General features: G+C 41.3%; 2 protein-coding genes across 10 annotated transcripts in view; both read left to right on the top strand.

Annotated features, from left to right (window-relative positions):
- The first annotated feature begins 166 nt into the window (after positions 1–166).
- Positions 167–13,214, top strand: tulp1a (TUB like protein 1a). The gene is made up of 15 exons (XM_042097939.1): positions 167–2,179; positions 2,642–2,681; positions 2,882–3,137; positions 6,074–6,209; positions 6,684–6,785; positions 6,908–7,021; positions 7,571–7,678; positions 9,221–9,421; positions 9,679–9,755; positions 9,908–10,075; positions 10,162–10,274; positions 10,482–10,590; positions 10,701–10,799; positions 11,929–12,100; positions 12,324–13,214. The coding sequence occupies exons 3-15, from the start codon at positions 3,123–3,125 to the stop codon at positions 12,455–12,457; spliced, it is 1,548 nt and encodes a 515-aa protein (XP_041953873.1). The 5' UTR covers positions 167–2,179; positions 2,642–2,681; positions 2,882–3,122; the 3' UTR covers positions 12,458–13,214.
- A 581-nt stretch (positions 13,215–13,795) lies between these two features.
- The window catches only part of tead3a (TEA domain family member 3 a), a 30,255-nt gene continuing 17,655 nt past the window's right edge, over positions 13,796–26,395 (top strand). For 2 of the 9 annotated variants that reach the window (XM_042096722.1, XM_042096725.1), the window contains exons 1-2: positions 13,796–14,043; positions 22,002–22,254. In XM_042096722.1, the coding sequence (XP_041952656.1) occupies positions 22,131–22,254 (124 nt within the window). In that variant the 5' untranslated portion in view covers positions 13,796–14,043; positions 22,002–22,130. The remainder of the gene's footprint in view (positions 14,044–22,001; positions 22,255–26,395) is intronic. The other 7 variants (XM_042096728.1, XM_042096729.1, XM_042096721.1 and 4 more) reach the window with 6 other exon arrangements.

The raw sequence follows: 26,395 nt of genomic DNA on the forward strand, positions 1-26,395 counted from the left end.
CAACATTACCCACCCATGGTCTGCTGGCGAGCAGCGGCAGGCACACCTCCATGGTGCCCAGGTTTTTGCGCCAGTGCCCACCTCTCAGCACGGCATGCCACGTTCACAGCTCTTGCCAGGATTGCAGGATGCGGCATATGTGTTCATTCGTCATGATGCTCACCGCAGCCCCTTTCGTCCACCCTATGATGGTCCATTCCGGGTGCTGGAAACAGGACAAATTTTTTGTCCTCGACATCGGGGGCAAGCGAGACCGGGTGTCAGTGAACCGCCTTAAACCCTCTCACTTGGACTTGGACTCTCCGGTGGTGATTGCCCAGCCCCCACGGCGGAGCCGTCCTCCATCTACCGCGCTTCCACAGTCAACGAACCCTGAACTTCCTGTTCCTGCGGCCCAGTGCCTGATGGCCAGAGCAAGTTTGGCCGAGCACTGCGCCCACCTCACCGGATGAACTTGTCTGTCTTTGTGAATTCTGGGGGGGCATGTGTAGGGTCACCACGTTGTACATAATTCACAGCCAGCCATTACGTGTTTACTTGAATGGTATTGTTGCAGTCACAGCCTGCGCTTTTATCTGTTGAGTTGTTGTGTACTGTTTACTTTATCGTGTTCTGATGATGTTGAGTGGCGCAACTTGTGTGTAACTTTAAACTGACATGCGAACAAGTTACGAGGATTAAAGTCTCCCTGAGTTCAGGCTTTTAAACCTATTTGCAGTATCCGTGTCTCCCCATAGTGTCGACTCCTTTACAGTGTTCACCACTCTAGTTCACCCAAAACAAACCAGAAAAGGGACTCAAAGTGCTAAATACCGGAATTATCCTTTAACTCAGAGTTATAGGCATGATGTCTGTCTTTGAAGGCGTAGTGAATTTGAAGCTTAGTTTTTCTGAATTTACATTAGCTTTCCTGCATTCTCTCTTCTGGTTTGCTACAGTTGGGATATTCTGCCATGGTGCTTTGGGTTTGCTGGAAATAAACCCAGCATAGAACGATCATGGAATCAAGATAGCAAGTTGCAAATCCAAGTGTCATATAGGCCAGAGTGAGGGATTTAAATTTCACACTAGCTAAATGAATGAAGAGTAACTAACAGAGGAGTTCCATGTGCTGCTGCAGACGTGCTGCTGCATTCAGAGACATGTGTAATGATCTCACTATGTAATCAGGTTGGCCAGCTAATAATGCATGTGTCACCAAAACCATGCCTGCACAAGAGGTTGTGTGGTATATTGTGTTATGGCCTGATCTTCTGAATATTGTATAGGATAAACCAATGTGACTGGGACTTCATGTTACGAAAAATGTTGTTGGTCATCAATTGTGACCCAACATGCCGTTTTAGCAGGGATCAATGAAGATGAGCCAACCTGGACACGGATCTGTTGGGAAATAGCTTAGTTTAGAATACCAGTATCTCAGTTTTTGGAGAGATTGAGTTGAGGTTGCCGATCTTTCACCCAGACTAAAACACCCCTAAGGCATGGAAAATTGTAGTGACCAGGGAAGACAGAAAGTTGAGCATAATCTAGGCAAATTCATGGGAGTGAATGATCTCACCTAAGGAAATGTAAATGGAGAACAGGAGTGGACCAAGAATTGATCCCTGAGGTGCACCTGTGGTGTTGTCACGAGACTTTGATACTTATCCTTGCCAAGACACACTGAAGGAACAGCCTTTGAGGTAGGATGCAAACCAATTAAGAGCTTTCTAGATCTTTTCAAATATAATGTGCAGATTATGTTTATAATATAGAGGTAGGCCTACTTAATCATGCAGGACAATGACTCACTCAATAAACATAAAGATATTATTTAACATTCTTTAAATGTTTTTTTAAAGCAGGATTTATTTTGCAAATCAGTTTAGTATGATCCTTGAAGTACATGGTTTTGTTTGGTAAAAGGATCACAGGATTCCCCTCTTGTCTTTCCTGAGCTGACCTCATCCTAAAGGTTTCAGTGGGGAGCCATGTGGTGGCCCACTGAAACCACTTCAAATCCTATTAAGGGTTTCCATAGGTGATCCAAAGCACAAGCTTTAAGGGCGCTTCATAAGAGGGTTTTGGTGGGAGCCGTCTCAGAGGGGATTCTTCTCTCTACTCAGAGGAGGCTAGCTTGTGTGCACATGACAAAGCATCAATCTCACTCGACCCACTGAGGAGAGCACCTCTTGGAGTAAGCCATTTAGATTCTGACGGGAGACTATGAAAAGACTTGTTTAAACTCTTGTTTAAATGATAGAATGACTTTACGTAGTAATGTTTATGGTTTTAATGCAGTTTTTGATTTGAAATATGGTTCTGAGAAGGTGTGGGGATGAGCAGTCACTCTAGTGTAGTAGACTAAAGCTTTGTAGTGATGCTACAGTCAGACAGTGGTCACTTATCTTGTGTAATTGGTTTAGACATACAGTGGAGCTGTAGAGGGCACATTTGATTCATCTAATTAGCTAAATACAGTAGCTAATGCCTCTACAAAAGGGAACGCTCAAGGAAGTCTGGACAATGGACAAGTAAGAAAAGTGTAACAAGGCTTCAAATTATGTCAACAATTCCTCTTATTTGCCTCATATGTATCGTATGCTTTGCACCTTGTTCAGAATAGTTTGTGAGTGACCCCACTATTGTTGTTCTTTAGATTCCAGCCCAGTGCTTCCCCACTGACCACAACTCATCTGGTGAGTGTTTTCATGTTGTGTGTGTATCTGTGTATGTGTGTGTGAGAGAGAGAGAAATAAAGAGAGAGAGAGAGAGAGAGAGTATGTGCTTAAACTACATGCACCCATGACTGAACAAAAACATTTGTACAGTCTGCTTGACTGAAGAAAAATATTTTTACAGTCTGCATGCACCCAGTGATTAAATTGTGTGCACCCAGTGACAGCATGCACCTGTTTGTGGGCTCACATTGAATGGTACAGTCCAACGCCTACCCCATCCTCATGGTTCCTCCTGGGCCAGATGGCTATCCTGAGAATCCTATTATCAACTTCTCCTGGTGGCACACACTTCTCCTTGGAATCACACCGATTTCTTTTCTACTCAGAGGGATTTAAAAACGATTTAATTTTATCTCATCGATCTGGTCCTCCCCTTGATCCAATGTCAGTGCATTCAACATGTCAGCAGAAAAGGTACGGCTGTGGGAAAAGAGGGTATTAGGGTTGTTTTATCGACTGAATATGACTTCACTGTAACCTCTAGTCACCTGTATCTCTTTATGACTGGATGAGGAAATGCAACTCTGTACTTTCTATGTTGATAAATGTAAAAAATTTAGCAGCAATAACAATTAAAATAAGTCTCAAGGTGCTTTACAGAGCCCAGGGCCTGAACCCCCTGCATCGAACATTAAGGTGATAAAAACAATATTATATGTCATAAATGCATGCAAATACATTAACAATTGTTAGAAGTCAATTAGATTACAGCTATTTTCTTTGAAAAAAAGGTGCAACACAAAGCTTCAATTTGTGTCTATGTTATAGTTAGTGGAGTGCAACTGGTGGAAATTAACTGGCATAAGAGCTGGCAGCCCTTATGCATCAGTGATGTAAGAGGTGGTACAGTATCGCGTGATTCCTATTGATGTGTGTGCCAACTGCCAAGTTAGTACTCTGTCCTTGTAACTGGAAGGAAGACAGGAAAAATGGGGCCGTAATTTGGATAAAATTAAAAATCCTCAAAACTAGAGTAAAAGTAGAATTTATAGAGTACGATTTGGTACTGAAGTGGGAGCAAGAATACAGAGTACTTGCTCCCATCACTGCTGCTCCCAACAGACACCTTGATTTCAGATTGATGTACTCAAGATTTTGACCACCATGCTGAATATCTATAATTCCATTACTCTTTTGCCATTAAAAGCTATGACTTCAATCCAGCATGCGGTCACTGGTCCATACATCTTACATTTATATCAAAATTATATCAAAATTAAATCATATTAAGAGTGCTGTAATGTTTACTTTTTCTCTTACCTGTTAATTGCGGATTCTCAAGATGTGCGTATGGAAATGGATGAACAAAATGACTGCGTAGGTGTAATAAAGAAGCCCATTCTGAAAATATAAAGGAGACTTTGGAGGATAGATATCTCATCCATTCTAGCCTCAATGTGAAATTGATTGCTTTTTCAATTAACATTGACTTGTTCACTTCAAAGTGTTGCAAAGTAAGACATTCAATTCTTAAGTAAGGGCTTAGTGTCTAGTGGCAGGTGTCTAGTGTCAGAGTGGCAGGTTTTCAATTTTCTCTAAACTGGAAATGAGATGTCACTGTAACTTGTATAACAGTCAGCGAGTCTGAATTTGCATGACATGTATGAGGTTATGGTGACTTAGCATACGCTTTTGTCCAAAGCGACTTATAGAATATAATATACATTCTGTATAAGACATACTGTATGACAGACAGAACCTTTTTATAATTATGATGAAGCTAATCATAATACTGACTCTTGTAATGCTTAACTCCATGCTAATGCTAATTTGAGCAAACAGCAGTTTGGTCAGTGTTTAAAGATGGGAAAGCCCCATTATCATTTTTAAGAGCCACTTTACCCTTAAAGGTGTAGGTTTTTGAACATTCTAAGTTCCGCAACAATTGAAGGTTCTAAAATTCTATGTTGAATTCAATGAACCCAGATATTCTTTAGAATGTTCATTTCTCAACATTCCCGTCACACCGGTGTGACGGTACTCCTTTAAGGGTTAACACTATTTTCTGGAAACCCCAGTGGTGGTGGTACAGTCCCTGAACATGGCAGAATTAGTCATGCTGACAGGGAAATCTTATCAACTGGAATATCTCAGTGATGTCACCTTATAACCAATGATTCTCCAAATCTAGGCAAAGCATCTGCTAGGTTTTAACAATTAACACGTTGGCGTAGAGAGGAAAACAAACAAACAAACAGCAAAAGAAGCATTGCCTCTGGAGCTTATGTTTGAGCTTTATTCTCAAACTTGGTGACAAAATAATATCAGGCTATTAGGCTACGCTTTTGGAAAGGATGCTAAGTGAACTTGGAAAGTTACTGTTCTTTTCACACATGCTAATGCTAAATAGTAGAAGGAGATAATAGAATAGGACAATAGAATAGTGCTGCTGGGCCTAACCCCAAAACTCACTGGTACAGTTAAATTAGCTGTAAGGATTACAAATCGTGCAATTAAAATATTCAGTGAAATTCTGAAAGAAACCCATAAAACTTCTACAACTGCTAACAACTGCTTTTTTAAAAAGATTTATCTTGCACAAGTTATGTACATTAGGTCTACATAAATATTTTGTTTAATACCTGCAGAAGTTCTAGTGACAATAACATGTCATTCCTAAACATCACATTTGTCGGCAAAAGATGTGTGTGCTGATGAGTAGATGCCATGCATTATTATTTAACAGCAGGAATACCTGGTTATTCTTGTTTTGAGTGGACTAGATTTCAGTTGAACTTTCAAACTCAAAATAGCATGTTTGGTGACTGAGGCACTTTCTCTGGGGGAAATAGTATAGTGACGTTTTTACCAGGTTTTTAAATGTCCTGTGTGTGATTGTATCATCCACTGGGACAGAAATAGACACATGAGATTTGGCCTAATGGGATTACATGGTCTCTTGCTCAATGTGGTCACCGGGGAAACTGAAGATCACACTGACGCATCCAGAATTGGGAGACACAACTGTTTTATTAACCATTACAAAACGGCAGTGTGTTTTTAGAATACTTTGAGAAAAAACGGTAACTGATGTGTGAACACCATGCTATCCATTTAATAGTGTGCACATGATGCCTTTTGGCTTTCTTTCATTACAAAGAATTCTTCTACAAAGAATTCCTCGAAGGTTTCACATTGATCCTCAAAGCAGCATTATGGTGTTTGCTCTTCCCATGTTGAAAACAAACCCAACATTGTTTTTGTGTATCTCTCTCTCTCACACTCACTCACTCACTCACTCACTTACTCACACACACACACACACACACACACACACACACACACACACACACACACACACACACACACACACACACACACTTTAAAATTCACTTTTATTTTCCCAACAGGATCTGAAGAAGCCTAAAAAGAAAAAGCAAGAAGCTGATTCAGCAAAGACCAGCGGTGCAGATGCCAAACCAAAGAAGCCAAAAGCCAAGAAGACTGAAGAAGTCTCAGACGAAGAAGGCAGCACACCTTCAAAAAGTAAAAACCCATTTAATATAACTGAAAACTAAAACACACACTGAGGATTGTTGTAAGGTGCCTTGAATTTCTAGTCTTGAAAATAGAATCAAAGAAAAAAAACGTGTCACACACTCTTTGTTTTGTTTTTTATTTAAGTGTGCCACCCTTTACCCCTAATTTTAAGGAGCCCATTTAATCTCACCTATCCCAAAGTCAGTCCAGCCAGTTACAGGTAATATAAAACCTAAGGGAGCTGCATAGCTAGCACCTCTCTACCCATATCACATTATGCATTTGAAACTAGATTTTTACACATCCATTTCATAGCTCACTGATTCACTGATAACAATATATCAAACTTTATTGCAACAGAACTGTATTAAAGGCATGATGTATGATATGAATTTGCCTTTAGTACTTGGGCCTTTCCATTCAATTTATATGTTGTTTTGTTTTGTTTTGGTTCTCTGTACAACGTGTCGAAATTAAAAGATGGAAAAAAAGTGAAGAAAAAGAAACCTGAGAAGGATAAAGAGGAAACAGGAGAAAAGGACACAAAGAAGAAAGCCAAAAGTGTGCCCAAAAAGAAATTAAGTAAGATCATTATATTATTAGGACTTGTTATCTCTTGGAAAATTACATACAAGTAAAAGTCTAGGTCTGTACACTGCAAAATTAAATGAATGAAACTGAAATTGTTTCAATTGTCACTGCAGGTTTAGATGCAGAAGATAATAATGATGATGATGGTGGTCAAAAAACAACCAAGAAAAAAATCACAAAGGAGAGTTCCCTCTCTGTTGCCAAGGATAAGAAGTCAAAGGCCAAAGGTGTGTATAGAATGTTGAACTGTGTGTGTGTGTGTGTGTGTGTGTGTGTGTGTGTGTGTGTGTGTGTGTGTGTGTGTGTGTGTGTGTGTGTGAAGAAGCATTTTCTGTTAAGTATTTTGCAGAATGTATTAAATGTTATGTGTGATAATGCACAACTTACAGTATTTCTAACTACGATTGCTTCTATGCAACATTATTGAAAGGCAAAGGCAAGGCAAGGCAATAAACTAAACATATATTATATTTGCCATAATATTTGCCACTTGCCAAATTGCCTCTCCCGAAACAGCAGTTTCACTGGAAATGATGTATTGCATTGTGAAAAGTGTCCTCAAGCGAATGGTAATAAGTTGAATAATATGAACTTACACCATATTACAACATGAACCATATTACAACATAGCAGTCACAGGACTATTTAAACAACCATATTGTGTAGTTGGGAATAATGTTGCATAATGATAAAAGTGTTAAACACAATTGAATTGCCAGGTTTACTGGAAATATCTAAAAATATGCCCACACTCATCTAACATGTTGTTTTTTCAGACACTAAAAGTGAGTCAGACACCAAAGAAAAGACTTCCAAGTCCAAAAAGCAGCCTGTTTCCATGTTTCAAATAAATGGAGACAAACCACCTGTCCCAAAAAAGGAAGGTAAACTATTTTGTGATCAGATGCTTTTTAGTCAAGTCAAGTCAAGTCGGCTTTATTGTCAATTTCTTTACATGCACTGGTCATACAAAGAATTGAAAATTTTGTTTCTTACTTTCCCATGCAGACATAGACATACTTTAAATACAGACATAGACATACTTTAGACATAGACATAGCCATAGACAATAAAAAAAAAAAATATATACAGACATACCACATTCAGACATTAAAGTGCGAGACTGAAATATAGAACATATATCAAAATATAGAAATATGGAACATATATCAAAAAAATAGAGGTAGTTGTGTTGTATATTTACATAGTCCTAGCGTAACCTTCTGACAGAGTAGTAGTAGCAGTGGGTGGTGCTGGGGGCGGGGGGGGGGGGGGGGGGGGGTTGGGGGTTAGGGTAGACAGGATCCTAGGTTCCTGGCGGGCTGGTGGGCTGTCAGTGATGGGAGAGTGGGTAGAGTGTTCAGCATCCTGATTGCTTGGTGGATGAAGCTACTTGCAAGTCTGGTGGTGCAGGAGCGGAGGCTCCTGTACCTCTTTCCAGAGGGCAGGAGGCTGAACAGTTCGTGTGCAGGGTGGGTTGTGTCCTTGACAATCATTAGTGCTTTGCGGGTGAGGCGGGTGGTGTAAATGTCCTGCAGGGAGGGGAGTGGTGCTCCAATGATCCTCTTAGCTGTGTTAACAATGCGCACACTGTGATGCAGCTGGACACGATGCTCTTGATGGTCCCTCTGTAGAATGTGGTCATGACGGGAGGCGTGGCACTTGCCTTCTTTAATTTGTGCAAGAAGTAGAGGCGCTGCTGGGCTTTCTTCGTCAGTGATACTGTGTTGGTGGTCCAGGAGAGGTCGTCGCTGATGTGCACCCCCAGGAATTTTGTGCTACTCACTCTCTCCACAGCATCTCCGTCGATGGACAGTGGTGGCAGTTGTTTGTGGTCTCTCTGAAAGTTGACAACAATCTCCTTGGTCTTGCTGACATTCAGCAGGAGGTTGTTGTCTTTGCACCATTTAGCCAGCAGGTCTACTTCTTCTCTGTAGTGAGCCTCATCGCCCTTAGTGATGAGGCCCACCAGTGTTGTGTTGTCCGCAAACTTCACCAGATGGTTGGAGCTGTGAGTGGTTGTACAGTCATGTGTTAGCAGTGTGAAGAGCAGGGGGCTGAGCACACACCCTTGCGGGGCCCCCGTGCTCAGGGTCAGAGTGCTTGAGGTGTTGTTCCCGACACACACTGCTTGTGGTCTCTGCAACAGGAAGTCCAGCAGCCAGTTGCAGAGGGAGGTGCTGAATCCTAGCTTGTCCAGTTTGCTGATGAGTTGTTGTGGTATTATGGTATTGAATGCTGAACTGAAGTCTATGAACAGCATTCTCACATATGAGTCTTTATTTTTATGGTGATAAACAACATATTTGATATCATGATTGCAGTGATAGTGAAAATGTGAATTTATACTTTGACTTTGTGACTACTGAAAATGATTCAGTTGAATATCAAATAATGAAAGTATTCTTGCCTTGACTGGTCGACAGCTTCCAAGTCTGACGATGATGAAAGTGAATCGGAGAATAAACCTAGCAAATCCAAAAAGAAGCCCCCTGCAAGTTCTGCCTCAATGTTTCAAACTGGAGGGGACAAAGACAAGAGTAAAGACAGGAGCAAAGAGAAAGACAAGAGCAAAGACAAGGACAAGAGCAAAGACAAGGACAATGACAAAAAGGGGAAGAAGAAGGGTAAGTGACCAGAACTAATTGTTTTTCTTTTTTGACACATTGTTCAAATGTATGATTTCTGAACTGCTACTTCAATAATGCTGGAACTGTAATGCCATTAGTTCAGATCAAAAATATCACAAAACGTCATGTAAGCTAAATCATGATGTAACAAAAATATTTAAGCAAGAAGCTGTGGTTTATGTTGACCTGTTGTTAGGCACAACATGAATAGGCCTATTGGAGTCAATCAATTAACACCTGTTCTTTCTCCTCAGCAAAAGCTGATGACAGTGATGATGAGGGCACCGAGACGACTAAAAAAACAAAGGGCAAAGGCAAAAAAAGCAGAAAGGTCATTCCACACTGCTCAGTTTCATTCATGCATTTGCAATTCATATTCTTCATCTATATCCATATGCAAATCTTTGTGAATGGAAAAAGTTGAATCAGAAATGTATCTTAAATGTGGTTTGGTGACGATGTGTTTCTCCCAACGCCTTTCAGGAGGAACGACCTCCATCGCCTGAAATAGAGTTTGATGACCTGGAAGAATTTGTTCTCCAGCCTGCTCCTGAAGGGGTCACTGTGAAATGCAAAGTCACGCGGGACAAAAGGGGAATGGACCGAGGCTTTTACCCCACATACTTTATACACCTGGACAATGAAAAGAAGGTGAAGAAGTGGTAGCTTTACCTTAGCATCAAAACATTAACTTAATGTTTTTTTCCAAATCTTATGAAACTAATGTATGTTTGCAGACTTTTTTGTTGGCTGGGAGGAAACGTAAGAAAAGCACAACCTCAAATTACTTGATATCAATAGATGCCACTGATTTGTCACGAGGAGGTGAAAATTTTGTGGGGAAGTTGAGGTAAATATTTAATGTTTTTTTTCATGCACATAAATGATAACAACTAAGCCTGTAATTAAATAAATACAACACAATACAATTTAAGTATTTCATGAAATGTAAAAGCATGTGTGTTCTCCTCTGAAGTTTTTTTACTTTTGTCATTTGTTGTAGTACAGTTGTGGTACAAACTATGGTGAACAATTCCTAACCCTCTATGTGATATAGGTCAAATCTTGTGGGCACCAAGTTCACTGTGTTTGATAACGGTCTTAATCCTGACCGAGCCCTCAGAGACATGTCCAATGCTCGGCAAGAGCTTGCAGCAATTATCTATGTGAGTACTTTAAGGTCAAGAAATCATTATTTTCAATTTCAATGAAAGGAGTCTGGATGCAAACTGCAAATCAAACCTCTTTATTTTATTTTTACTTTTTCATTTGGCAGGAGACTAATGTCCTGGGTTTCAAAGGCCCGAGAAAGATGACTGTGGTCATCCCTGGGATGAACGAGGACAGTGAGCGAGTGCCAATCCAGGCCCGCAATGTGAGTAACATGAAACTTGTCTCTGAATGCAATTTAACCCTCAATGGTACGGTGTTGTCTCCAGGCAACATAGCCTAATTTGGCTTGTTTAAACAAAATCAAACAACCATTTGATTGGATTATTCTTCAGCAGGGGTGGGAACTCCCGTACTATCCAATGCAACTGCAAGAAAGAAGTCACATGACTCACAGGCAGTGATTTTGCTTCCTCATTCAGGGACTGTGCAGGTGTCTTGCCATACCATATTTCCCCTTGCGAAAATTGCATTTCTCAGTACTTTTCTTCCAGTAAATCAAGAAAAAAATATGAGAATATATAATATAATAATAATATATAATATAATTAATATATAAGAAAGTAAAGATGTATTATCAACAACGTGTTATAGCATATCAATGTAGGGTGTTACAAAAAACTGCTTTGTTGTCCTGAGGCAACATTGAACCATAACGGACTCACATATGGCCATACCAAATATACTAAGTAGGGAAGCAAGTGCATTATATTTGTATATAAGTCAGTTTGACCCCTGTATGAAGGCCCCCATGGAAAGGCAATGCATTAGTGACCAAACCTGTGATGTACAGTGGATGGATGGATGGATGAGGGGCACCTGTATGTGTGAAGTGCATGAGTGTGCTTCCTGAAGTTTTACAGAATGTCATCACTATGGTTGAGTATGTGCCCTGACTACCATACCAACATCCATGGCTTTTTGGTGTTGCGGTTATGCATGAGTGTGCATCAGTACGCATACATGAGTACATGGGTGTACGTGCGCAAACTCATGGATGTGTGTGGGTGCTTGTGTGTGTATGTGTATACCTGAGAATGTTTGGGGAGATTTATGGAGTGTTTAACTATTAAATAACAGTGATTTTGAGGGTTTCATGATAATTTGTATGTTTTATATCTTCATATCTGTAAAATATAGATTTTTGAATTTTGATTAATGAGCTCCTATTACATATAAACAATGTCAAGTTATAAGCCATAGTAATTTCATTTGATTGGGTTAATTATTCATGTCAGTGCCTATGTGCTGTGAAATACTTTATCATGTTTATTTACATAACATGGACATGCATATAACAATTAGTCAAACTCACTGCCATGTGCCTGCTCCAGGACTATGATGGGCTACTGATGCGCTATCAGAACAGGCAGATGGACAACCTGATAGAGCTGCACAACAAGACTCCTGTTTGGAATGATGACACTGCGTCTTACGTACTCAACTTCAATGGTCGGGTCACGCAAGCTTCTGTGAAGAACTTTCAGATCGTCCACAGCAAAGACAGTAAGTTGCACTCTTTTGGAATACATACATATTTGTATTTTCTTTGGAAAACTTTTAATAAGAAAATGTCACAATTACTCATGAGTGCACACATAATTGCCAAATGGTCATCATCATGCACACTGATATTTTGTCTATGAGGACTCACAAGATCAATTGTATGAAACATCATGAACATACAATACAGTATGATTATCATGATGAGCGTTTTTTCATGTTTCAGGCAGTTACATTGTGATGCAGTTTGGAAGAGTGGCTGAGGACATCTTCACATTGGATTATAACTACCCCATGTGCGCTGTTCAAGCCTTTGCCATCGCTCTGTCCAGTTTTGATGGGAAACTGGCCTGTGAATAGACTTTGATTACAGTTTTTTTTTAGCCCAAACAAACTTAAAAGGACAAAAACAAGAATCACCCCATCTCAGATGATCAACTTCATGGAGTGTATGCACCTCCAGTATAAGGGCCATACTTTTCATTCATCTCATGAGGGCATATTGACTCTGATGATTAAGTGTCTTCCAGGCGTGTGGTACTGTAGCCTTCAACCGAATGGTTTAACATGAATTTGATCAACATTACTAATTGAGCCACCAGACTCATTATTATTTCACAGTATATTACCGTAGTCTTATGTCAGAGCATATTAGTCTTAATACAATCTTCCAGATTATAGTAGAATCTGATTTACACAATTGTTGCCCTAAAACACAGTGATAATATTGGTGTACATGTGCAATCATGTACTATTTCTTTACCTCTTCAACAACTTTGTGCTGTGGTTTCTATTCAAGTAATTTTTCACTGAAAAAAAAAAAAAAAACGATTTATGATATTAGTGTAGGATAACCTTGTATACTCCAAATGTAGTGTTCATTAGCATTAGTAATTGACAGCAACAATTTGAGTGGGAATTGTTACTTTGTCTTGTTTCAACATGCCTTTACTTTATTTTGCTTTAGCCTTCTTTTCATGGTGACTTACTGTGTAATTTGACAGTTGCTCATTTCTCCCAGTGAAGTCTACAGTAGGCTACAGCTGGGTCTACGGGACAAGGTTTAACGTGTTTTGATGTATTTTTATGTGTCACATTGGATGTGTCTTGTTTTGAATTATTAAAGACGTGAAATATAAAATAGCCCATGCATAGAAACAATGGACTAACAAAATATGTAGGCTGTCGTAAAAGGCTACTGTCAGATGGAATGGAAGCAGCCTGCTTTATCTGAACAGTCACTCCAGTGACATCCAGTTTTGTTAAGTCTGCATTAGGCTAGGCTACTGTAAAATGCCATGCCCAGAAGATGGCGTTGTCTCTCTGACTGAGAATGTAACGCGAGGGCAGGTCTCACCAGTCTTGACTTATATTGGCAGTGAGATAGAAACTTGTATTACACGTGATGTGGACACGACACGTAGCGATAGTAAAAATAACGAGTCAGTTCTAGAAACCATATTATGAAAGGAGACATTTTACAAGTCATAGGGAAAAAATGATTTGTGCGGAAACCTTATTCTGCACCGCTCCACTTAAATAAGAGTTGTCTTGCATTGTTTCCACTTTGCTATCCACTGGATGTCAGCTAAGTCATGGATTTCCCCCCTGTTCGACCACTTTATAGGAGAAAACTTTGGTTAAAAAGTTGATTAAACCATGGGTGACTTCGTAGGCCAGTCTCCAAACAACGAATTGGGGGAGGGGATTCAGAAAAAGTATCAGCCCACAACTTTACTGACTGACGCTTGCCCATGGCTCCACCTTGCGCATTTTTTCTTCGTTTTTCAGTGGCGTGCGTTGATTTCATACCAAAGCCATACTTTGAATTCCACCCTTACTGTCAAACCAGAACAAATATTTCTCCAAAAACAAGGCACTGCTCAAGTGAATGCACAAATCATTCAAGACTTTGCCACAATCGTCAGAGGTGATATCGGTCAAAGGTACGTGTTTTAAAAACTAATTCATTCCTTTGTTTCTACGGCTTTGTGGGATCGGGCGCAGTTGTATGGAAGTTTTCAAATCTTTGCCATATTTGAGATTTTTCCCTTCTACTTCCTGTGACGGGAACAAAACAAACCTACAAGGATTTTCATGAGCACTTTGTATGATAGGAATTTTGTTTATAGATATCATCGTAGAACTTGAACACAACACAGCCCACTTTGTGACACAGCATCTCACCGAGCAGTTTTCTATCGCCGTAACTTGTAACGTTACATTTTGTCGGACCTTTCCTGCTGTAGCCTAACAGATCTTCTAAGGGTAGTCTAAATGCTTCAGACGTGTAGGCTTATCCACGGGAGTGTCTTAGGAAGTTTTTAAATGTTGCCGTTGTTCCCTAATCAGTCATTGTTTAAGATACTTCACCAACTTTGTCTTAATAAAAAAAAAGATTTCGTTATTCGCTAGAAAGCTTTCCATACACGGAGAGCACGGTCAGAATTACTGATTTCGACACAGTAGCCTACCCTACATCACCTTATATTTAGCCTACCTAGGTAGGCCTATCTTTGAATGTGGTATTCAACAATGACGAGATTCTTGTCATTCTTATGAACTTCTAGTCGCGAAGATGGTATTCGGGAATGTCATTCAACAATTCTCTGTGTTGTTTGCAGAAATCGTAGATGCCGAAACGATAGGCCAACACATAATCATAGTAAAACTGAGGTCCTCAAACTACAGTTAGAAATGTTTTGCTCGATGTAAAGGATAGGGCCTATGAGGGGGCTATCACACGAGATAGGCCTAGCCTAAGTGTTTTGCAGCTTAATAGTTTTCAATGAAAACAAATCAGATGACGGTGCGTGAAATGTACCCAAGTGAACAAAGTGAGGTGAAGTAGGCTATATCCAGTTGTAAAAAAATAACGGTAGGCTATTTATTTACCTTTTGCATGGTGGGTAAGGTCTGAATAGCCTAATTTTCCACATTAACTAAAATGTCAGAATGCTATAAAATGCTGATAAAATATGTAGGATTAGGCTTATTATCTTGAAAATAGATGCAAACACTCACTTTTCTTGAAACATTGAAGAATAATTTTGGAAGATTTTGAAATCTTTAGATAGATAGATACTTTATTGATCCCCAAGGGGAAATTCAACTATAATATTAGTATCAACTTTATAGGCCTACTGTAATATAGCATTTACAAACAAGTACCAGTCAGGATACATAATATAAAACGGAGTAATGGATAGTCTAAAAACGGAGTAATTGTATTGCTACAATGTCACATGGTGTCAGAAATCAGAAGAATTGTGTGCAGTCCATCTCCATTGTCATGCCTATAAAGCAATATTCAGTGCATCCAAAAATAACTGCCTTTTTGAGATCTATTGATGTTTATCTGACACAGTTTGTTTCACATCACACATATTACAGTGTAACAGTTACGCTCATAACATTTTTTGTGACACTACAGTGTTCTACTTTCATCATTTCAAATGAAATCTCAGCAACTTTAACTTTCACAGTTGTCAATGTAAAGGAGGCTGTTTTGTAATTTGTAGCCTATTTTAATATTTGCCTTATTACACTCATTTAGTTTTGCATTTGGTTAATAGATTGTAATAATCAATGTACTGATGTGATATAAACTATGTTAAGTGGGTATTGTCAATTTAGCCTAATGTCAAATGTGATTTTGTTGATCTTGAGTTCTGTTTATCTCTACTGTCCTGACATCACCTCAATTAAATCCCTATGTAGGCCTATGTCATACAGACTCAGGGGTTAAATTATATTTCTGAAGAGCTCCTCTTGAGGATATTAAAACAGCACTGGCTTTATAGACTTAGTGCACTTAGTGATTGATCAGTAGTTCCCAAGAAAAATGGCATGCACACTATAGTTACCGTAGGTGCATGCCGTAGGTTTGTGCTGTGTGTGTGTGTGTGTGTGTGTGTGTTGTCTAAAACAGAAATATGCCCTTGCCTTGTGTCAGGTACAGGTATGTCTCTTTTTCCAGACTCTTAAATTGTGTTCTTCCAGTCTGGTTGGGATATGGATGATCTTATTTCCCCGGCCTTCTCTCAGCCTGTGGCACTGCTTTTTCATTTGCTTTTGGGACATATGTGTGTCTGATTCCCAGCACATGCACCTAGTGTACCAAATTCCATCAGAAAGAAATACTTGCAAATATTTCCATACCAGTGTTTTTCTTTGTGTATTACATGGGGCGCTTTATATGGAATCTGCACTACTTAGGAAACCTTATGGCATGATATCTGTGGCATGCTTTGAGCACAACACAAGGACCTTTTACTGATGTGTGACTGAAATCAGACCATGGTTCATGTGTTGCTTTGTATATCAAACCATTATGTGAATGACTTATTGTAAGCTATCCCATACTGAGATTTAAATTTTCCAAACCCTTTGGGAGATGGAAGTGCTACTCCCTGTGTTCAGTCATTTGGGCTTGACACATTACATTACATTTGCCTTGCACTACAGTGATGATGGTGTAAAATATAAAGGACAATGCATAATCCTTGTAATATATACTTTTCTATCTGATCATTTATGAATGTAGCCAATTTATGCCTATGTTGTGCACATGACCAATCACTGGTGTGGTAATAAGGTGTGATGTCAGCCAAATAGACTTTGCCATTGCACTATTCTTCTCATATGAGCCAGTATCACATATGTTCTTCAGCTTAGCAGGACTTGAATAATTTGAAGACAGTTGAAAGTAACTATCTCATGGCTGTTGATGAGACAATTTCTGAACTATGCCAGTGATGTTACTGACGTTAAGCATAAAAGATCCATGAGGAATGGTGGTGAAGGCACACTGTACAGCCGACAGAACTTAAATGGTTCCTCCACAAAAAAAAAAGAAAAGGAAAAAAAAATCTTGCAGATGAGGCTCTACATCTGTGTCCATTTCCTGCATGTGTAATCAGACAGGAAGTGAGAGGAAGTTGTTGGAGAGTGGAGATACTGTTTGGCCCCTTGTGTGTAGTTAATCATGGGAGAGTATGAGCAGAAGAGGCTCCAAGTCAGAATGTCTCCTAAATCCACTCAAATGATGGCTTTGAGAACTGGGAAAATCAAGGACTTTCAGGAGTCAGGAGCAGTGAGATGAACTGAGGTTAAAGTGGTGATATAGAGGAGTTCCATGACCAAATTGATACATGATACATATTATATCACATTGTGTATATTGGCCTGGTACAGTATTTAAACAGTTTTATCATATATAAATCTAAATGTAAATAGTGGCTCAATTTTGAGTTGTTTAGTATTATTTTTTAAAAGATTGAAGCACTCAGTGTACTATGAAATAATGTACTATGACATGATGCTAATGTGCCATGACCATCACAACAAAGAAAGACAGCTCAGTTTGATGCTTTCCTTATGAATGCACAGATTATTCTCAACAGCCCTACATATAATTTCAAAACTGGGTTGTGCTAGACTCAGATTGTGGGCTGTACTTCTTCCCTCTCTGAAGTCAGACTTGTTTTTCTGGTCCTTGGTTGGGTGGAGGAGGCTGCAGCAGGTGATACCTAAGTCATTAGATTTTGTTGTTTCAAATGAAAGAGCAATATGCAAATAAGACATTGGTTTCATTTAGATAAGGAAGACTTCCCACCTTCTCTTCAGAGACCATTAAGAAAGCATTCAATTGAGTTTTGTTTTAGTATCACTGGCTACATTTACAGTTTCGAGCTCAGTATCTGATCAGTACATTTTAACAGTCATTTAGTATATTGTTTATTTGGAATAATTTATGTTGTAATGCATGAAGTGACATTAATTCATCATATCCAGCAGCCATGTAAAATGTCTACTTATGTACAATCCGAATCATTTGTAGCCTGTATTATAGCGCAGTTTGTATATGGTAACATTATGCGTCATGCTGTTTTCTCAAATACACAGCATTTCTCAAATACACAGGTTAGCTGGTTAAGTGTTTTCCTCAGGCTAAATTATAATGCAGTAAAACCGGTGTCAGGAGGCCATTCTGGCCCGTTTGGTCTTCTAGCCCAACGGGCCCATCAGACAAGGCAGTCCTGCTCTGCCGGGCCTTAAAATGTCTTCCTTATCTGTAATCTGACCGGAGAGAACAGCTGCTCCTTGAATGCTGGTCCTGTTGTTCTTTGTGAGAGGGCATATGCTTGTGTGTGTCTCTCTCTCTGTGTGTGTGTGTGTGTGTGTGTGCGTGTGTGTTAAGGTCAGGCAGTGGGTGTGTATAGTTGAAGGCTTGCTCTCTGCTGACAGGTGTTACCGCTTCTACGAACATAAAGGGAAAAAAGCCTCAAAAAGTGGTGTTCCTTTTGCCTTACATCAACTCATGGTCTGTATTTTGGATCAACACAAAGTGTAATTTTCAGTTGTGTAGGATACTATATATTACAAATCACACATATTATACAGCTATATATTATGGTCATCTATAGTGTTGAGTCTCTAATGAAGGAGCTAAAACTTTGTGCCACTAATTACTTCAGAACATCAAAGTTAAGCAGAACTATGGTACAATGCACAAAACTACAGTGGTTAAAGTGTCAAGTTATTTGGACATATTCATCTACAAATTAAGCTGTGAAAATTCTAGTGTAAAATAAAAAAAAGTAAAGCATGTTAACATTATTTTGTAAAGATGTTTTTTATGCTTTTAATGCAACGTTTGAAAATAACGAAAAAAGAAGTAAGTGCTTTGAATGTTTTAGCAAAGATTCTGTCAGCCGGATAGCTGGGAGCTTATCTTCCTCACAGAGGTCAAAAGCTTAACTTCAGGATCGCCCAGCCTTAATTTGTGAATGTGGACTGGATCTTGCTCACAGATGTTGGTGTGCGGTTGACCTGCAGGTCAATGTTTACTTCTCACTTAGAGGGTAGCTCAGGCCAATTTGGACTTGTTCAAACAGGCTCGCTCCTTTTGTTTGGTGTTTTCTTCAATTGTGAACCAAGACTCTCTTCTCTGGCCAGTGGTGGTTAAATGTAATTGCTTTGGTTTCAGAGGTTAAATAGGTTTTTGTCATGGCTAAATACAGAATATTCAGTAAAATGCTTGGAATGGCGAGGACATGTTTAATACTTTTTATATCAGAAGTGAAAAAGTGTAATTAGTGCATTACAATGCCTTAACTGACATTGTCGTATTACGCGCAGACACAATACATTCAAACACTGAAATTCTTGCCCAAGTAGGAAGACTTATTACAATGTGGAGAACCCTTCTTTTTCTTTTTCCATCTTAAAAGTAGTCTACTTATGATGTGGAAATTCTTAATGCTATAACTCATTCAATTTTATGAAGATTTATTAGCTACTTGACTCTTGGTGCAAACCGCTCTATGAGCATTTCAGGCTGTGCTCTGGTAAGCTAATATAAAAACAAGTCATGATTTGGCCCTTCCAGTGACGGCTCTTTATGAAAACAGCTATTCTTTTATTTTTTCTTCTGAGCCAAAGGGAAAAATTCTGTTAGGAAATTCTAAACTCTTTTTCTGGGGGGAAAGTCGGGGCTGCGGGATAAAATGGAAACGATTTTCATTGTTTGCTCTCTTGCTTTGCGGGCATTGGGCTATGGCCAATGTCTCTTATGTTCTTTTTGCTCCCTGTCACAACTGTTTAAGGACTACGCCGTGATTTTTTTTTCCTGCTCTCCCCCTCTCTCTTTCTTTAAGCATAGATGGTTTAAGAGTTTAGTGTTTCTCTTAGCTTGCAGAACTGGACAGGACCGAAGCCTCCAGACACGTTCGTCTCTTCGGGGAGAGATCCTTGAGTTTTCTGGGCCCTTGTGGTCACCTAAATTGGTCAGACGAGCCACACACCCCCTTCCTCCTCTCACTCACGCCCCTCGTGACTCCTTTAGTCTCCTGTCCTTTTTTGGACAGGGCTGTTCATAAGCTGAGAGAGAGAGGGAGAGAGAGGGAGGAGAGAGAGAGAGAGGGAGGGGTGCGAGGGTGACACAGGGGAGCTCCCAGGGGGTTGGGGGGGGGGGGGGTCGCAGAGGGAGGAGAGGGGAGGTTTGTAGCTCTATGGCGCTGTTGCTTTCTTAATAAGGGCATGTCTGGAATTTCAGACGCGCTCCCCAACACTGTTGATCCATGCCGATGCCTCTCCAGCAAATATCAGAGTTTAACGCTCGGCCATAATCTTATACCAACTTTGAGATGGCAGTCTTATAGATGGCAGTCTTTTGCTACGTTCCCTAAAGCCAGTTAGTGTGGGGTTATTTGTTTTCTATCCCTTTTATCTTGTAAGAGTTCGTTTTTTATCTGTACTGCAAAACTGGAAAATAAATGACACAGTGGAAGCTTAATAGCCGTCCCTAAATTACTACCGTAACTCAAATGCAGTGTATCTTCATCAGTTGTACTGTTGTAGAAATGTATTTTGAAGAATCTCAGTTAACCTCATTAACAGAGTAGCACTGTTCAGAGTAGGTAAGTACTGCATCTGAGAGCATTTGAAGAACTGTTGAGTTCATTCATTTTCATCTCTTTCTTCTTGTCGTCTTTATTTTCCTGGTTGTTGAATGCAACACACAATAAATTATGTTGCGGTGAAGTCTTGTGTGCCCTAACTCTCAATGGCAGCATGTACTCATTTCTGTTTGTTCGTTTCCTCAAGAATCAGCGAAAAATGTTAACCCCCGAAGCCCTATTTTTTTCCCCCGTCTCCCGAGCAATGTAGATTTGGAGGACATGGCTCCAGAAATGTACAGCCCCTTTAAAAAGATGCCTCGGCAGCAGGAACGCCACAATGGGATGAAATCAAACAACCACAAAAATCCTCTGCGGCATGGGCTTATTAACGTCCTCTGTAAACTCCATTTCATTTCAAGATATTTTGGATTTGTTTTACATGTGGCCCCAATCACGGAGGAAAACTACAGCAAGGGCTTAAGAATTTGCAATTTCCTCAAGAGAAAAGAGTTACTAACAGGTTAGAGTTTAGGGGGAAATTGTATTGCATGCACTGGTGAGGAGAGATGGCACAGCAGACGGGTGAAACCGGGCGCGCTCATGGCCCTGGTATGAGGTGTGGATGTGGTGGTGTGTTGTCATAATTGTGATCCTGTCGCTGAATCTCTCACAAAATACTGAACGTCATATCTGTGACATTTTAACCAACTCGAGATCTGTGGAGGGAGGATAACTGTCAATAAAGTGCTGCATCATCCCGGGTTATTGTGCTCATCCTCAGAGTCTTTTGTTGACCTTCCAGGACTGTCTGGTGGATATTTATGAGTGCCTCATGGTCGGTGCATTTGCCCATGATGGCTTAGACGGTTCCCCAATGCCAAAGCTATTTATACCAGCTCATCTCGTGAAAGCCGTAAAGCATTGCCAGTGAATCTGATATCTTACCACCTGAATTGCAGTTGACATCAGGAGTCTTAAAAATTTGTCACCTTGCTTGGCAGGCCTGGCCAAGCTTGTTGTGCCTGTCCAGACAGACTTTTTTTGGTTGTTTGTTGTTTCCTCTCCTGGTCTCCCCTTTCTATAGTTGCATAAGCAGATGTGCTGCAGACTGATGTGCATCACTTGTGCCAGTGATCCTGGGGTTGAGGTGGTGGTAATGATTGTTTATTTAAGGCAGGCTTAGGTAATCTTCAGCTCATGACAGCACCAACCACCTGAAATGATATGTAGAGTCTAGATGGTCATTTTATACTCAGCAGATTTGACCTTCTTGTCAGTTTAAATGTTTTTAGTTTACCAGTTATATACTCAGCAGCTTTGATATGCTCAGGTGATTATTACCATGCAAGACGAGTGGTATTGACAGTAGGATTCTCTTTCTTTTCTCTCTCTTCCTTCTGTCTGTCCTTTCCTCTGACACTCTTTGTGTCTGTTTGGTTGTCTCCTCCTGTCTCTCTCTCTGTGTCATCTCTCTCTCCATCTCTCTCTGTCTGCTCCAGCAGTCCTGAGTGCGGGGCTCTCGGTTGGGCCCAGGGGGAGCCGCCACCATTGCATCCAACGAGTGGAGCGCCAACGGCAGCCCAGAGGAGGGCCGCGAGGATGGGGCTGATGGGCTGGACAAGGCGGGCATGGACGGGGACGCCGAGGGCGTGTGGAGCCCCGACATCGAGCAGAGCTTCCAGGAGGCGCTCGCCATCTACCCTCCCTGTGGACGCCGGAAAATCATCCTCTCCGACGAGGGAAAGATGTATGGTGAGTAACCCACTGAAGGGAAGTGCAAACAGCTGCTTGGCCCAACACAACATGAGAAGTGGTCTGCAGAGATGGTACTATATATTCCAACTATTAAACAAAAATGTGTGTTATGTTATTTATTTATATTAGAGTCTTGTATTCATCATCACAAGACTTCATTGTTCACTTGTGCTTATACAGTACGTCTGTGGACTGTGGATAGTAATGCAGTATGTCTGTGGACTCAGAATGTCCACTGATATTAAAGCGATGGTTCGGAGTAATTTCACCCTAGGGTCCTTTGCACCATGACCCCGAGCCAAACACCCTCCCAGAACCTTTTTCCCCTTGGTCGAACCCTGGTCGAGTAGCGCTGTCAGAAACTAATGACGTTCTGCAGTCGTGATGGAACCAACTTTTATCTTGTAAATTACCCCACTAATAATGCCCTGAATGGTACGAAACTTCTGCAGTAGTACAACTATGACCTTTAGTCCAATAACGAGGCATTAGAAAGTTTGTAAGTGCAACAGGAGTTTATTTAAATAAGACTTGCCTGATTATCCGCTACTATACCGCTGCGTCGAAGTTTCTTCCGTGATTTGGGAAAAGCCCGTAAAAGTCCAGACCCATTCGTGCTGAACCCATTCTATCTCCCGCCTGTTGCTGCATAGCGCAACATTGACTCTCCCGCTGGTTGCTGCGTAGCGCAGCATGCTTTTTATTTCATGTTTCTAGGTGTGAAGAGTCTTAGATAGTAAGGTTTTGGTAGACGTTGACAATTCTTAGTATTTTTTCAGAAAACCCTCAGGAAATAAGGTTATTTCGTCTAGAATGCCATAGGATTCTATAGGTGTTTTTAGCAGGCATTTCAGGAGTAAATGGGTTAATGCAGTTTGTCTGTGGACTGGGAGAGTACACTCATGGTAATGCAGTAGGTCTGTTGCCTGGGCAGTGAAAAGCTCTGACTCATTCCCCCAGTGGGGGGTCTGTAAGCAGGCCCTTTTCCCATTATTGGACAGTCACTGCTGTGTCACTGTTAATGATTCAACACCTCTGTGCCAGTTACAGCCTCTTAAATCCCCGAATGCAAGACATTCAAGCCAACGCTGCCAGGCCAATGGACAGATGGAGTTTTGGATGCCATACTGTATAGCTGGTGATTCAGTGTCAGTGGTGAATCCGAGGTGGTGGCTCTGCTTAACTCTAGCGGCGTGGTAGTCTTTGCAGTGGCTCCTGTTCCTCTGTCTACTCTTATCTGTCCTAAACGGTGATTGTGGCAGCAGAGGTGTGATAGTGTGTGTGTGTGTGTGTGTGTGTGTGTGTGTGTGTGTGTGTGTGTAATTGTTTGGGTGGAGGTCATGGACGTTTGTGTGAATTTGGAGTTTGCGTGGGGGTGGGGGTCGTGAGAGTTTGCGTTCAAGAGCTTTGTTGGGGCTGAAAGGAGTTATATTTTGACCCCCCTTGTCTCCAGCTCTAGAAAAGTTCTTTGGACGGCGGCCCAGATTCCGATCATTCTCCCCACTTGCTAGCGAGAGGGGACGGGCATTCCAGAGCAACGTGGGCCTGGGTCTGGGCCCGGCCGTGGCCCGCGCGATCTGAACCGCCGTGACAGGATACATAATCCTGACGCGACAGAAGGGGAAGGTTTGTTTCAACGGCCAAGCATTTTCTCCTTTTGTGGTAGTGCTGGCTGACGAGGCCGACCTCTCCTCTGCGCCCCCCCCCCCCCCCCCCCCCCCCCCTGTCTCCCTGCTCCACCACCCCACACCCTCCCTGTGTCTCCCTGGTCCACCACCCCCCACCCTCCCTGTGTCTCCTGGTCAGACTATCCCCTTTCGCTTGTCATACTCGCCACTACCACGCATATGCGTCTCTCTCTCTCTCTCTCTCTCTCTCTCTCTCTCTCTCTCTCTCTCTCTCTCTCTCTCTCTCTCTCTCTCGCTCTCTCTCTCTCTCTCTCTGTCTCTCTCTGTCAATCTCTCTAACCCCCTCCCTCTCGCTTTCTGTACCACTCTCTCACCTTCTATTTCTCTGCCTCTTTTTCTCTTTCTCTGCTTATCTTTCTCTCTCTCTCTCTAACCCCCTCCCTCTCTCCTCTCTCTCTCCCTCCCTCTCTCTCTCTCTCTCTCTGCCAGTCCGACCTCAGCCCCAGCTGAGTGGTGTATGTCACCCCCCCCCGGCCCCCATGATGTAAGGATCCAAATCGGGCCGCTGCGTTACCCAACGAGTGCCCCCTGCTTAGTGTGCTCAAGTTCAGATGGCTCACTCAGGGCACGCTAGGGTCCAGACTGGAGAAGAAAACACCCGCATCTGGACAAAACATGTGAAAGCATAATAAACCCACTCAACTTTTTATTTTATTTGTCATGTTTCCGTCTTTGCTAGATCAATGCTCCCAGATCTGCTCAGTCAACACACATACACACACAGATTGATTGCTGGGAATGCAGTAACTTTACACAGTCGGTCATTAGGCTCAGTGAATACTTAATGCTATTAAAAGCCCAACTGGAAAAAATATGTTGCTATTAAGACATTTTATTTTGTGTTCTCTGATTCTCATTGACTATGCTCAAAACTAATTTTCCATCATGGTCTACTGATCAACGATCTCTCAATATGGGAGAAACAAAGATCAGTAGTGTAGTAATTGCAATATTTTTCAGCACAACACTGGATCAATACAACGGCACCCAGTTTTGCCATTTTCTATTATTTGATTGATTAATGACTTTGGTACATATGTTCACTGTGGTAACATTGGTGCTGAAGTTCAGAATAAGGTACAAGACCTACATGTAGTTCTTGAGTATAACATAGTGTCATAGCCCATGTATCATGATAGCAACATATTGTGCACTCTGTGGCATTTCCCACCCCACTGAACACAGACTCGCTAAAGTGCCAACAGCGCTGTGCGCGTGTGAGCTGTGGTGGTCCTTGTTCTCTATGTTATTGTGCTTACCCGAGCGTTGCTGATGTCTTTAAACATGTGACACAGCTTGTGAGTAGACAGACTAGCCTAAGCCCAGGCTGAGCCTGAGTGAATGGTGGAGTGTGTGAATGGGTCGTCGTTGTGGCGTTTCTGTTGTGATTAAGCCCATAGGAGAGAGAAAGAGTGTTGAGCTAAGAACCCATCCCTCGTGGTGATCATAATGACCACGGATCTCCTGCTGGGCCGTAATAGGAAGCAGAAGATGTAATTGAGTCACCCCTATGTTTGCTGCATGAAAGTTCATTTAACGACTCCGTTCCCAGATCTCACCCAGCAACCCGACTGCGCTAATGAGACTTGTATACCGTCCTGCAGCTATGATGTGTTGCCAGGTTGTTTTGTCGGGAATAAATTGACAAGCAACGTGGGTTTTTTCTGTTTGTTTGTTTGTTTGTTTAAGTCAATTTATGGCAAGTCTTAACGGCGGAGAGCGTCTTATTTTGGTTAGTCTTGCTTCGGCCGTGTCCTTTCTGTCTGACTCCTCTATTTTGAGTCGGATGACTTGGCCCACTCACAAACAGAAATGAGAATAGGCTCTGGTATGAAGGTATGACATCACCCTCAGCTGCACAGCTCTTACCAGAAGCGCTGCTCACTCGCCGCGTGGGCTGTATTTCAACGAGGGCTTCTCCCAGGAGAGATCTACTTTCTCTCTCGCTCTTCTCTTCCTCACTCTCTCTCCTCTCTCTCTCTCACTCTTCCTTTCTTTCTCTGTATGTTTTATTAAGCTGCTGGAGATACACATGGTGCTGGATCTGGGAAATCTGTGACACAGAATCTTAAGAGCTTGCGCAGAGGTAGCCCTGGGGCCAGAGGAGTTAAAGGAAAATTCCGGTTTTTAGCACTTTAAGGCCCTTTTCTGGTTTGTTTTGGATGAACTAGAGTGGTGGACACTGAAATTTTGACGATTGGTCCTGTCTCGACTTTTCTGACTCGTTTTGAATCGCCTTTGACTGGTCAGGGTGGCTGGCAATGGGCATACTGTAGTAGGCTACATGTCCTAAAACAACCCTTAACGTTCATTTTCAAAACTGTGCAACTCACCGAGTGGTTAGTGGTGTTCGTTGATGTTCCAAAACAAGTAGCGTAGCGAAATACAGTTTCTGTCGTCTTTTATTTGGCATTTTGTAAAATCCCATAGATTTCTGTTGGAAGACTCAT

This window comes from Alosa sapidissima, chromosome 7 (assembly GCF_018492685.1).
Source record: "Alosa sapidissima isolate fAloSap1 chromosome 7, fAloSap1.pri, whole genome shotgun sequence".
Classification (NCBI taxonomy): Eukaryota; Metazoa; Chordata; class Actinopteri; order Clupeiformes; family Clupeidae; genus Alosa; species Alosa sapidissima.